General features: G+C 47.0%; 1 protein-coding gene across 1 annotated transcript in view; it reads right to left on the bottom strand.

Moving 5' to 3' along the window:
• The window catches only part of Ppp1r14c (protein phosphatase 1 regulatory inhibitor subunit 14C), a 92,511-nt gene extending 78,921 nt beyond the window's left edge, over positions 1-13,590 (bottom strand). The window contains exon 1 of the mRNA XM_059272779.1: positions 13,288-13,590. Within this exon, the coding sequence (XP_059128762.1) occupies positions 13,288-13,590 (303 nt within the window). The remainder of the gene's footprint in view (positions 1-13,287) is intronic.
• Between the last annotated feature and the right edge of the window lie 1,107 nt (positions 13,591-14,697).

Raw genomic sequence — 14,697 nt, 5'->3', positions numbered from 1 at the left:
ATACAGCAGAAAAACGTGCCTGGCGGAAGGGTCAAACATGGTAGAATTCGTGACCGTATCAGAGGCAGGAGAGTAAGGTTGAGGTCCACAGAGGCTGCACTTGCCCTTTTCTCACACTTTCCTTGGATCGATTAAGCTTGTACATGCCATGAAGGCTCTTTGGACTTTGTTTTCTAGTCTTAAAAATGGGCTAACTACTTATACCCCAACGTTTTAGTGGGGGTTGGGTGATATTATCTGATGATACTTTAAGATCCCATCATTAAGCAAAACAAACACACAGTGTAAAGAGTAACAAATTCTGCTTCCCACATCCTACCAGAACTATCTTACTTAGGGTTTCTATTGCTGTGAAGAGACACCACAACCATGGCAACTCTTATAAAGGAAAAACATTTAATTGGAGCTGGCTAACAGATTCAGAGGTTTAGTCCGTTATCATCATGGCAGGAAACATGACGGCATGCAGGCAGACACGGTGCTGGAGAGGTAGCTCAGAGTTCTATATCCGGATGACAGGCAGTAGAGAGAGAGACAGTGGGCCTGGCTTGAGCACTTGAAACCCCAAAGCCCACCCCCAGTGACACACTTCCTCCAACAAGGCCACACCTACTCCAACAAGGTCACAGTTCCTAATAGTGCCACTCCATAGTGACCAAGCATTCATTCTTTTTCAAACCACCATAATAACCACAATAAAGCCTAATTTCTTTGTATTACCCTGTCGTGTTAATTCTAAAACTAACTATAAAATTCCCCAGCACAAATTAATTTGCTTAATCTGAATTTGTTCATATTCCTATTCAAACCAATTTATACATTTTACCTTTGGAATTTTTATTCCTTAAGGTTTTTTTTTTGTGATTTTCTTTCTGTGATACTCATTTTATATCAAACTTCCCTCAAGTTAAAACAAATGCCACCATTACCTCATTGTGAGCTGACAAGGTAAAGGACAAATAATACAGAGAAGGCCACCACTGACAGCCAGTATTGTAAGTTATATGCCTAAAATGTTTAAGTCAAATATGTCGCTTTTCTTAAAGGTTAACCCAATTAAATGCAAGGAAAAAAGTAGCAAGGGTGATGCTAAGTCTCTGTACTGTCAGATTTCCAATTTAACTCAAAACCTGGTCATTGGGGGCTGTTTTGGGGAGAAAGAAAAACCATTTTTAAATGGTTTTCGATGGGTCTGGGGCAATAACTCAGTAAGTCATGCCATGAAGCATAAGGTCCTGGGTTTGAGCCCCAGAACCCTTGTATAAAGCTAGATGTGGTGGGGTATGTTTGTAAATCCCCACCACGGGGCAGATGGAAAGTGGTGATGCTCTAGGGCTCAGTGGCCAACTGGTGTCCCTAACAGGTGAGTTTCGGGCCACAGAGAGACCCTGTCTCAAAAAACACCGTGGGTGGCCCCTGAGAGACTGTAGGTGAAACTGACCTTTATGTGTACCTGTCACTCACTCTCTGTGTCTCTGTGTCTCTGTCTCTCTCTGTGTCTCTGTCTCTGTCTCTCTCTGTCTCTCTGTCTCTCTGTCTCTGTCTCTGTCTCTGTCTCTCTCTCTCTCTCTCTCTCTCTCTCACACACACACACACACACACACACACACACACACACACACACACACACACAATCTCATCCTTACATTCACATCCTAATTTGAGGCACCATGTCCAGGACAGGACAGCTCTGTTCCTACTATGACTAGAGGCTGCATCTCTTGACTGGTTATTTGGTGAACTACTTTGCCCGAGTTTCTGCTTCTCATTTTTGTAATCACCATTCCTGCAATAAATTTCTTTTTCCCCGATGCACAGCCAGGTTTCTGGGAAAATCTCTAAAGGTCGGAACTGCAAAGACACAGGCCTCCCTCTTTTTTGCTTTTTTGTTTTTTGTTTTTTGTTTTCACATGAGAAAAGAAAATCTGAAAATAAAACCTAATGGCAAAAATGGTTTCCCAAGGGTGTATGCTGATTAAACAACAGCCTGGGTAGAAGAGAATTCAGGTGTCCAGGGTCCTTCCCACTGCACCATGGGAAAATGAGCAAGCCTGATTTGATGCCAGAGATGCCAGGGAGCTTTCCACAGGCCACAAGTAACACATCCTGCCCTGCAGCACTCATCCCCCAAATTCACGTGCTCACACTTCACCTTCCCTTCCCTGAGACCTGACATTCCCCACTAACATGAAAGATAATTAAATCAGTTCAGGTTATTTGCATTATAACTTCAACGAATTTGTCATATCCTCCCTGGAAAACTGGCTGGGGCTAAAGGAAGAAGTTACTAACAGATACAATGATTTGAATAAATGTATTAATAAATTCATCGACACACAGGGAACAAGACATGGGTCCTGCTGTCATATGCTTTCAACCATATAGAATTCCTTCTTCTACAATGGCTTCTTGACAACCTCCTCTTCCCCCTTGTGTGTCTGAGAAGGATGATGTCTTCTCATTCCCTGTGTGGTTTGGATGTGAAATGTCCCTCAGAGGCTCCCATGTTCAAGTACTGGGTCCCAGGCTGGTGGTGCTATTTTGGAAGGTTTCAGAACTTTTGGGACGGAGAGCCTCATGGAAGGAAGGAGGTCACTGAAGGGTGGGCTTTGAGGTTGTACAGGCTGGCTCCACTTCCTGTCTACTCTCTGCTTCCTGTTCTAAGATATGAGGTTTTCTAGCTGCATACTCCTGCCACCCACGGAGCCACCTTCAGACATCCCTTCCCCTCCATGACGGACTGTAACCCTTAAACTGTAAGCCTCCCTTCCTTAAGATGCTGCTTCTCAGCTATTTGGTCCAAGGAGCAAGAAAAGTATTGAATCCATCCCTCCCCTTTGATCTATGTAAGTATTTGCTGAATGAATGGATGGGTGAAGAGAGGGAGGGAGGGAGGAATACTGTGCCCTCCACAGTTCATCCCATATTTGCCTTAAGAGAGTCTTTCAAAAAGGAAAAGCCCCGTTTTTACCGTTTCCCCCTTCCATCGTGAAAACAACGCTTTAGAGACTAATACAACACTCTTGTCTCCCCAGAACAGGTTTCCGTAAAGCATCAAGGCTGACTGAGAAAAACGCGGTGAGAGTTTATTGGCCTGAACTTTTTGGCAGAGACAGAAACCAGGGCTTTCATTCCTTGCTCTATGGAGAACTGAGTGAGCCCATCACTCTGAATCCTCCTTGCAGATGGGAGGCACTCACCCCATCAGAGCACGAGCAAGCATTAGCATTCCAGCGCAATAGGGCAGAGTCCTCAGGCATTAAGAGCTTCCAACGACAGAGGGGAGAGTGCCAACCTGTGTTTGCCTCCTCTGAAGACTTTCATCCCCCATGCGTCTGTCCTTTATTCATGGCAACTTCCTTCAGCTCCCAGGTTCAAGGGAACACACAATTATAATTTACAGCCACGCAAAAGAACCATAACTGAAAGTCAACAATGAAAGAGCAGGGTTTCACGGTGGGCACAGCAACGTGATATCAATGAAGTTAATTTAAGGTATGAACTAAGCCCAGAAATGCCACCGCTGCTCTGAAGGGCCAGTTTAGACCTCTCTCACTCTGCTGTCAGATATGGGACATTTGGGGACCTGTTCTGACTACTACAACACAGTGCCACAGACTAGGACAAAATGGCAGCCATTTACCTCTCACACTGTTGGAAGCTAGAAGTCTAAGAGAGAGTGTCAGCATGCCAGCTTCCTGCTGAGAGCCCTCTGCTAGGACAGAGCAAGGAGGTACTGGTGAACTAGAAGAGGGCAGAAAGAGAGCTCTGATCTCTTCATCCCCCTCTATAAGCACTAAGACCACCAAAGGGGCTGTACTCTCATGGTCTTATGGAACACAGTCATCTCCCTAAAGCCCCATGTCCAAATACCATCATTGTAGAAGTAAACATGTCACCCTAGCAATTAATGGCAAGGAGGCACCGTTACTCCATAGCAGGGACACCCAAGAGCAGCCAGGAGAGTGAATGATGGGAGCAGCAGATGGCACAAGAGCCCACCCTCACAATGGTGTGGCAGGGCAGGAGATGGGTAGTAAAAAGGGCTGTCTAGAAAGGCCTAGGATAGGACAGTAGAGAGGACTGTCTAGAAAGGCCTAGGATAGGACAGTAGAGAGGACTGCCTAGAAAGGCCTAGGATAGGACAGTAGAGAGGACTGCCTAGAAAGGCCTAGGATAGGACAGGAGAGAGGACTGCCTAGAAAGGCCTAGGATAGAACAGTAAAAAGGATTGCCTAGAAAGGCCTATGGGCCAGCCTGATGGGATAGAGTGACTTCCTGGAGGAGAAACCTCCTGTGTCAACTTGAAACAAGGTGAAAGCAACATGTGACATGAAGAAAGTGGAGACACGTGATTCTGGCCAAAGGAACCCCTGCTGATCTGTATGGAGAAAACCTGAAAAGAGCAATCTGGTGTGTGGCAGGAAGTTGACAACTCCAGAAATGAATAGAGCAGACCTCTGGGCCCTGGGTTGCCCGCTAAGGTGTGACTGTTCTATCCTAAGAGGCTAGAAGAGAGGGAAACAATGATTCTGTCTGGATTCTAGAAAACAACCAAACTTCTGGAGAAGGCTTTCCTTAAGCACCATGACACAGAGGTAGAGGGCTAGAGGTGAAGGTAGAGGAAGCCATGACCGAGGACCATGACAAGGGCCTTGGACCAGGGCCTGTGGCTCAAACACTCTGAACCTTGGACTCTTCAGTTCCTCTTTAGGGATGGGAAATACAGTAAGAACTTCATGCATTCAGATGTCAGGAGTGATGGCAGCATCCTGGCTAAGTGACTTAGGAGTGAGAATAGCCTTGAACAAGGACAAATGACATCTCTGTTCTCAGTGTCTTCATTATAAAATGAAGAATAAAGACAATTACCCCCTCAAGACACACACACACACACACACACACACACACACACACACACACACACACATACACACTTCACAGAATTATTTAGAGAACTGAGAAATGAAATGCATGGGTCCCCTGAGTCATGAATTAGCGGTGGGAGCAGTGGTAACAGGAGTCACTGTGGTGAGGGGTGCTGATGGTTGCAGTGGCATTGGTAAATTGAAAGGAAATGAGTGGCCCTTGCTGTAAAGCAAGTGACAAACGAAAAAATGCTGGACCACAGTGGTAGCTGGGAGAAGTCAACAAACTAGACGCGAACTATCTCAGCAACAAGCACCAGCAAGACTTTGGGACTACTGGGTGTGTCAGGCTGGGGAGATGCAAGAGATAAGGATGCCACGTGTTTTCCTGAAACAACTATGAAGACACAGAGGGAACCGAGGAAGAAGAGCAAATTTGTAGAAGAACGTAAGAAACGCCCTCACAGACAGCTGGCCACGAGCCTCCCTTGAGGCATCTGGGGAAGATGTCCGTTTTAAAGTGCCTTGCAGATGCCTGGAATTCAGGCTAAAAAAGACAGATTTAGAAGTTGTCAACAGATGGACGTCAACTGGAGGCACTGGTAGGGAGAGTCACACCACCCAGAAAGACTAGGCAGAGAAAGAGGTGAGTGGGGGCTGGAGATGGGCGACAAGAGGTGTCGTTGTGGAGGCAGACACAGTGCAGACTCAGAAAGGCTCTGGGAATGGGAAATCAATACAAGTGGAAGGATGAAAGCTAGGGACAGTCCTGGCTGAAGACACTCCGGGACAGGAGAGAGCTTCAGAGGGAACTGATGAGCTGCCTGGCAAGTCAAATCAAAGTCAGGCCCAAGCAAAGCCAAATCGACTGAGACACAAGGCAGTCCTCAGGCCAGCTGTGGTGGGAGCTGACATCAGATATTACTGGGGCTGAAAGAAGTAAGTGTCGTGGGTGGAGAAAGACGTGGAAAAAAAAAACACAGAAAGGGAAAGAAAAAGGTAGGATACATGGCAGAAAAAGAGAAGCTTTGGTTGGTAGAAAAAAAATGGTGGTAGCTACTTTAAACAGAGGAGAAAGATTTCAATTTCCAAGCTAGTTAGATTGAAAGTGTGGGCGGGAAAGGGGGCTGACCATACAGACACAAAGCACGGTCAGTGGAGAGATGTGCCGGGAGCAGCCTCCCGGGACACCAGCTAAGAAGAGACCAGTGGAGAAAGGAGGAGATAACAAGAGTCTTAAAAAGATGCCAAAGCTTGAAATACCCAAGTGCAGGGAATGAGAGACGAGACAGGGGGATAAAATGAAACCGTGCAGAGAAAGCACAGACAATAAAATTCAAAACCATTGAGCACCCACTCTTCCCGTCCAGGGCTAGGCCAGGCTGTGTGCAGACTAAGAAGAGGCTAGAAGACATCAGAAGCAGACACAGAGATGGGCCTGGCAGAGCAGCATGGCAGGGTCACCCAGAGCAGCCTGGAGACCCATGGAAGGTTGACTTTCTTAATGCAGTCCCTCAGTTTAAGTGTACAAGGCCATTAGGTACTACTGCCACCTTGACATAACTGTTTGGAGCCATGAAGTGTGTGTGTGTGTGTGTGTGTGTGTGTGTGTGTGTGTGTATGTATATGTATGTGTATATATATGTATATGTATATATATATATATATCCAATGCCAAAATACAACAGTAAGGATGCAAGATAAGATATGAGTTACAGTAACAAAACAATGAATGGACTTTTCTTTACTGCATTTACAATAAAGAAATATCGCTAGCTAATTCTAATACTAAAACACCATGACTTTGTCTTAGGTAGGGTTTCTATTGCTGAGACAAAACACCATGACCAAAAAGCAGGTTGGGGAGGAAAGGGTTTATTTGGTTTATACTTCCCCATCACTGTTCATCACTGAAGGAAGTCAGGATAGGAACTCAAACAGGGCAGCCTCCTAGGGGCAGGAGCTGATGCAGAGGGCATGGAGGGGAGCTGCTTAGTGCTCACTGCTCTGTTTTCTAATAGAAGCCGGGGACCACCAGCCCAGGGATGGCACCACCCACCTTGGGCTGGGTCCTCCCCCGCTGATCACTAATTGAGAAAATTCCTTACAGCTGGATCTCATGGAGGCGTTTTCCCAACTGAGGCTCCTTCCTCTCTGATGACTCTAGCTTGTATCAAGTTGACACACAAAACCAGCCAGGACACTTTCTAAATACTTTCTGAAGGTCAGCTAGTCCTTTTTCTTTCAACCAAACAAATCCTTAAAAGTTAAGGGATTGTGTCTTACTAGAGACAAACAATGAAAATTAACATGGTTGTCTTCAAATAGTTAAATCTACCAAAATATTTAAGATCAGGAAGGCTCTAGAACATGTTTGCTTATGTTCAGGTTAAAATACGCACAACCCTGTCTACAGTGGGCACAGGGCACGTACATGCTTCCCCAAAGCTTAGCATTTAATTGACATCAACACCTTGTTTCTTGCCTCCTAGTTTTCTTTCCCCATATTTCAGAGTGTCACCAACAGTTAGTGGCCAGTTGTAAAGCCAATGACAACAACAGACATACACCAATTACTATACTATACTTGATATTTTGCCAGCCAGGCCTCCACCAAGTACGAACCCTACAGCACAGAGAAAGGAAGAGGGGAAAAGGGCTCAAGAGATCAAAGAATTGTCTAATCTCATAGACCTGCTAAATGAGAGGCAACGGTGTGAACGCAAGTTAATCCAGCCACAGAGCACAAGTTCCTAACCTCGGTTCCACCCATTTCTCACACCTCAAAAGGGAGGTGTGATTGCTACTTTTCCCACAACTGTGATGAAATATTTGACTAGAAGCAACTTAAGGAAGGGTGATCTTATCCTGGCTCACAGTTTGAGGAGGCACAGTCCATTGTGGTGGGAATACGGAGTGACTGGTCTCACTGCCGTTGAGTTAGGGAGTAGAGAAAGATGAATGCTGCTATTACACTCACTTTCTGCTTTTTATCCAGCCCAGAACCCTGGATGTCCAGGTTCCGACTGAGTCTTTCCACCATCCATTGAATCTCTCTGGAAACACCCTCATAAGACACTCTCATGAGTTTGTCTCCAATTCTAAATCTTGGCAGACTGATAATCAATATTAACTATCACACAAGCTAAGGGTGGTTTTCTTTTTCTTACTTTGGAAATTAAGAATTCTTTTATCCATAGTTTTGGTTTTGCTTGGTTTTTGTTTTTGTTTTTGCCTGTTTAATTTATTCTTTAGTATAAGGGGCCTGGAGGACTCTGTTCTCACAGACATGCACTAGGGGATCCTGGAATGTCAGGCACACAGGGTTGTTTCTTCAAGGGAAGGAAATGAAAAATCCATTTTCCACAGAGAAAGTTGGAGTGGACATGCTTTCTAGCCCGATGATGTGTGCGATGTCTGTGTGGCTGGAGCTAACACCATATCCTCCTCCAGATGCTTGTCATAAATCTGTTTTTCCGAAATCAAGCTATAGAACCTGTCTTTATGGACCTTACAAAGAGTTTCAACATAGCCATGTCTTATCTGTATTTAGTTCACTTTGTTCCTCAAGGAGATTTACATATGCTTTGTTGTGCCCACAAAATTAATCATCACCAGAACGATTTCCACCGAACTGATCTGTGCTTAGTTATGCCCAAAATAAACCACTTGGGGTCGGACTCTCAGAGTTTGATCCAGCTCCAGCTATTGTGACCTGTTGAACCTAACTACTGCCTCCCTGTGTCCCTTGGCTCTCTCTGCCACCCATGAAGGTCGCAGAGATCTCCACACCCGAGTACTCTCTGTAGGTTGCATTTGTGGTGATTAAAAAATAATAATAAAGCAGTAAAGTCCATTTCTAAATCCCTGGACAAAGGAGGATTCAGCGCGTGCCCCACAGACTCAGGCCTAGGCAGCAGCTCTGTCTTCCGGCTGAGATGCCAGTGATGCAGCAAGGCAGGCTAGTTTGATGCTGGCGAGGAGAGCGGTGTGCTCAAAACAAGGACCTAGCCTGAAAATGACAGGTCTCTCCTGAACATAAGCGCGAACCCACTGACAGCTGCACCCTGCAGGCCACACGGGGCCACAAGATACGATCAACACAAATACGGAAAGGTCACCGAGGAACATGCTAATCTGTACAGTTGACACGTCTGTGTGATCGTAATGATTTTTTTTTTTAATTTTTAAAAATAATAGGACGGGGCCAGCAAGCTGGCTCATGGGGTGGAAGTGTTTGTGGCGTAAGCCTGAGAGCTCAGGTTCAATTCCCAGAACCTACGGTGGAAGAAGAAAACTGACTCCTGCCTGTTGTCCTCTGACCTTCATATGGGTGCTGTGACACATGAGTTGTACCTTCTCTCTCTCTCTCTCTCTCTCTCTCTCTCTCTCTCTCTCTCTCTCTCTCTCTCTCTCACACACACACACACACACACACACACACACACACACACACACACAAATAGTAATAACAAATTAAGTCAAGAAAAACGATAGTATGATCTTGGATTACTACTAATCACAGGTCAGTCAGTCAGTCAACTCAAAAACTAAAGACTTGGAGGTTGGGGCGTTGGCTCACTTGCTCAGCATGCATGAAGACCTGCTTTCAAATCCCCAGCACCCAGGTGAAAAAGTGGGCGTGGCTACGCATGCCTGGAACACCAGCTTTGGAGGGGCCAATAGGTCAGAAGACTGCTTTTAAAAAAGCAGAAAGACCTCAACTGTGGAGGACAAGCCAGCACTGGAGAATGTTCATGGCTAGGGTACTCTGCCATCCCACTGAATTGCGCTTAGCAACAAATTTTAATTTCCAAAGCAAACCAAATTGTAAAACTGGAAATGCAGATGTTACCTTGAGGCTGAGCAAGATTGGAAGAAAATGACATGATTTACCCAGTAAACCGTCTTGCAACACTTGTCAGGGTAGACAGTGTGCCAGATTTCAAATGCTCTTAAAAAACATTTGGGAAGATAACAGAAATGCCTTAAAACAGAATTCCTTACATATGGATGCAGATTGAACCTAACAGTTCTGTTACAGTCAAATTCCTAGCTCAGAATTTCACTGTGTAAGCTTTCCCACAAGATTTTTTTTAAAAAAGGGGAGGGGGGAGCTATAGGCACATAACCAATCATTGCAGGATTTAATGGCCATATTTTTCTGTGAACACAAAAGACTCTCGGATGGGTGAGAGGGTCATAGCCTTGGGCTCCACTTCTGCAGGGCCACCTCCCTGAAGCCTCTCTGGAACCAAATGGTCCTCCACATGGTTTCAGCTTATGCCCCATGTGACCAGAATTCCTTCATCAATTGTCAAGAAACTTTCAGAACAAGACCAAGCTCCTTCTAGATGGGCATGAGCCAGAGGCATGGGCATTGGGAAAAAAAAAAAAATAAAATAAGATGTGTACAAAGCCTGGACCATGGACTGCTGAGATGGATCAGTGGGTAAAGGCACTCGCTGTCAAGTCTGAGTCCCCAGAACCTATATGTTGGAAGAAAAGCCTAGCAATACATGTGGCTAGGACTATGCCCTCCTACCAGCTAGGACTGTGCTGGGGCAGCGGTGTGTGTGTGGGGGGTGCATACCAAAAGAGAAGACACCCAGTCCTGGAGAAGATTTTCTCAAGTCCATTCCAGCTCAGAGCTCTGGGGCATGTGAGAACTCAAAATTCACACTTAGCCTTGCAATTCACTAAAAGGATGTGGTTGTCAAAGTATATGGGTAAAACACATTTATAGCCACACCTATTAGCTTAATGCATAGTTTCCAATATTGAGACATAACCTCTGTGAGTCCTTTGTTCTGTACAGAGTTACAGGTGGGCCCTGGGGGTGCATGGTAGTCTCAGAGTCACACTGCCCCAGTTCATGCACCCCACCCCCAAGCCACTCCCATCTATGTGAGCTTGTTCAAGCTTCCTTATTTGTAGAAACATTGACAGCCCTCTCATCTTAGGAGTGCCGTGAACGGGAAACGAATCGGTGCATGCCAAGTGCCTAAAACAGCACCAGGAACTGAACAAGGGCTCTCCAAATGTCCACTCCATTATTCTCCAAACAAAGTTGACGGGCTCCTACAAATTTCTCCATACAAATTTAAGCCAAGCTTATGTGTTTCTTCTTCTCCCTTCCTTTCTAACTTTAAATGTCCTGCAAAAGGAAATTATTTTCCATCCTCAAAAGGACAGCTCATCTGACTGCTGATCTGTCTGGGTACAAGTCCTTCTAAAATTAAATACGTGTTCTTTACTACCCAACTCGGCAGATAACACAGGCCTCTCACTGATATGAAGCTCGAAGTCTAGCCAGTTGGCTTGCTGTGCCAGTAAACATTTGAAAGATATGACCAGTTCCCAATTTTAAATATTAGAAGAATACTTCCCAGCCTTAATATTCATAAGGTTCAAAGCTACAAGCCAAGGTAGATCCTTCTCATTCATGAACCCAAGGCTGAGCTACTTGAAGTGGTGAGCAAAAAAATGCACTCAGAAGAGAGAAGCTAGCCCCCTGAGTGGAGAAATGGGTGGGAAGAGGCCATCCATGGCTGTGTAGTACTCCACATGTTTCTTTATTAGCTGGCAGGGTTGCCATCATTACAGTTCCTGCTAATTGCTAACACTCTCTGATTGACTTCTGTCCCTCCAGCCCCCAATGACTGACAGAGGTGAAGGGAAATACTGACATGCTATAAGGTATGTAGAACATCTTATATAATTCCATAAACATTCTATTTGTTTGTTATGGCCGACGGCCTAAAAGCTCCAAAGAAAAAAGATTCAAGGTCATATTTACCCTTTGAAATGTGGGTCTAAACTACACGTTCAATGCAATGAACATCAAACTTTCACCACCCACCACCAATTACTCTAAAGAATATGCAGAATATATCATTTGTTAGGTTAAGCAGGTAGAACTCTCCCTGCTTTCCCAAGGTACCTCTAATGAAGCGTTGTTAATTTCAACAATAGTTCCTCTAGTAACTCAGGTCTTCTCCAAACCCAAAATGGAGTATAAAAGCCAACAGGAAATAAATGAAAATTAATTGTATTCTAAAGAGGCAGGACTGAACACATCTATTCATCCAACAGGAATTCCATCTCAATCAAATACATTGTTTCTTTAAAGAGTTTCACCAACTTCCTATTCTAAAAACCCATGATCATGTCTAATTTTGCCAGTTTTTACTTAAGCTACTAAATGGGCTTTTTGTGAGAGCGAGTCCAGAAAAACAAATTTTTTACGAGCTTATTGCTTATACAGTCAAACTTTATTATATCACAATCACTCATCGGCAGCCAGCATGGAGAATGCTGTTGCTTTGCGCAATATGAATGCTAAAGAAAATGTCTTCACAATAGGCCATAAAATATGTGAAAACAGGATGGCCCACATGGATTGGTACTAGCGAGATCATCTGGCTTTCATTTTTGCCGAATAGCCTATCAGTTGCAAGAACGCAAATCTAGCTTTAACTTGGAAACCACATTCTTAATTATTAATCTTCTCCATGCTTTCACTCCTTCCAAACTCCACTCGGCTAACTGAAGTAGAACACTTCGTTGAGAATCCGTGTTGCTAAAGACTCTCAGGAAATCATTTGGCCTTGGTCATTTTTTTTCTCTCTCTCTCTACATCACATGTATGTGGCTCAGATCTGTGCATAACCTCACACCCTGAACTGTGGGGAACCCTGTGCTGTTGAGGGGAGCTTGGGTACCCGGAGCAGGCAGATCTGAAACATCCTGCACGCCACCTGCCTAGGCACTCTTGGGGCTTTCTTTGGGCGCCCATAGATGGGAGTAACTGAGCTTGGGAAGGCAAAGCAACTGAAACAAATCTCCACATGAGCAGCTTGGGGAAGAGCTGTGAGGACTCGCGTGGAGAGTGACTGAAAAAGGGGGAGCATTGGTCTTGCGGTTGTGACGGACAATTTAAGGAGCTATGGGGGACTCTGAGATCCCCACAACCTGTCCTCTCCCTAAACATATTAAGGTCCAGGCTACCTCGGATCAGGACACTCATTAAGCCTCTCCTTTCCCCAGCCTCTACTAGAGCGCAGGCAAGGGGAGCCACTCCGAGTCCCACTGGGTATAGTTAGGGCTGTGCAGACAAGCTCTGAGAACTCGGAAGAAAGCACTGAGCTTCTCCAGACCCAACCCTCTTCCCACACTATCAAGGGAGCCCGCAGCTCTTCGGGTACTAGGCAGCTGAACCCAAGTAGAGGCGTCCCAAGCGCTGCGCCCCAGCGCCAGAGGGCACCCAGGGGAGAGATCACGCAGAGACACGCTCTGGGGTTCGGTCCCCAAGAGCAAAGGCAGCGCACACCCGGCAGCCAGATCCACGGAAAATTCCCGGGTGGGCACTGAGGGGCGAAAGAGGTCCCGACTGTCCCCCCAACCAGTGCCCGCGTACCTCGCAGCCATACAGCTGACCCAGCTGCTCCACGATCCATTCCTCCAGCACCAATCGTTTCCGAAGCTCCTTGCGGTCGTATTTCACTGTCACTTTGCCCTGCTGGTGGCGTCGCTGCTGCTGCTGCACCTGCCCGGCGGCGGCCACCGTGGCCACCGGCGCCGAATCCTCCCTCGAGGAGCCCGAGCCGCTGCTGGATCCCGGGCTGCCGCCTGTGCCACCGCGGGGACTCTGGAAGAAGACGCGCGCGCCGCCGCCGCCGGCCCCGCCGGCCGCCTCGCCGCCGCCAGTCACCACCGACATGTCCTCGCGTGCCGGAGCCCGAGAGTGGCCCGGAGAAGGGGCGGGCGAGCGCCCCGCGCCGCTACCACCGCGGCCCCGGCAGCCGCATACGAGGGCCCGCACCTGCTCCGCGAGCCTGGCCGCTGGATCCTCGCGGAGGGAGGAGGGAGGAGGGCGGGCGGGCGAGGAGGGCGGGGACCGCAGCCTTAAAGACGCCTCCAAGGACCCTGGTGCTCTAGCCCTGGAGACCGCCCCCGGCTTGAGAGTCGTCCGAGGGGGAGAATCTGTGCCCGAGGGACAGGCCGGTGTTGGGCTGAGTAGCCCAGAGAGAGGTGGCGTGGATCGTCTGGGTGACAGAGGAGAGGAGGTCTTCTACACGCGTGCCCTCGTCTCTTGCCCTGCAGACTCGAACTGTGTGCTTCTTTCGCAGTCCTGGGGCGCACGAAATCTCTGGACTCCCTCAGTCTGGGTCAGCTCTTTCCCACTGGGTAAAGGTCGTGGGAAATGACCGTGCTGCGGGGTCCTCTCGCCCGTGGGTCTCCCAGGATGGCGGGGAGTGTCTCCTCCCCTCTCCCTCAGCCGGCCCCACCGGGCGGTTCCAAACACACATTCCTATTCATGCCATGACCACCACGGATGCCACTTCCTCTGTCGGATTGGTAAGAAAATTGATGAGGCGATGTTTGTGCAATCAGGCAATCGTCGTGCTTGAGAAATTATTCCCAGACCGGGTTTTCGTTTTCTTAGGAAGCGCCTGTTTCACCCTAAGCTGGGTATCATCGGAGGCTTGAGCAGTCCAGAGGGTGAGGGACTAGAGCCATCGAGACCCCGAGCGTTTCAGGGTTAGCTGGGCTTAAAATCTACTGTTATGTTCTCTCTCTCTCTCTCTCTCTCTCTCTCTCTCTCTCTCTCTCTCTCTCTCTCTCTCTCTCTCTCTCTCTCTCTCTCTCCCCCTCCGACCCCCCAGGAAGGCAGCCGCATTGACTAGCTTACTTGAAAAACATCATGCAACCAAGTGGAATTACGAATGAATGAGCTTATTATAAGGTTGAGGGCGAGGAGGTGGGATGCAGAATTATAAACAGAAAAGTGTGTGTGTGTGTGTGTGTGTGTGTGTGTGTGTGTGTG

The sequence above is a fragment of the Peromyscus eremicus genome, chromosome 8b (genome assembly GCF_949786415.1).
Source record: "Peromyscus eremicus chromosome 8b, PerEre_H2_v1, whole genome shotgun sequence".
Lineage (NCBI taxonomy): Eukaryota > Metazoa > Chordata > Mammalia > Rodentia > Cricetidae > Peromyscus > Peromyscus eremicus.
The sequence above is the reverse complement of the archived record's forward strand: the minus strand, read 5'-3'. Positions and strand labels throughout refer to the sequence as shown.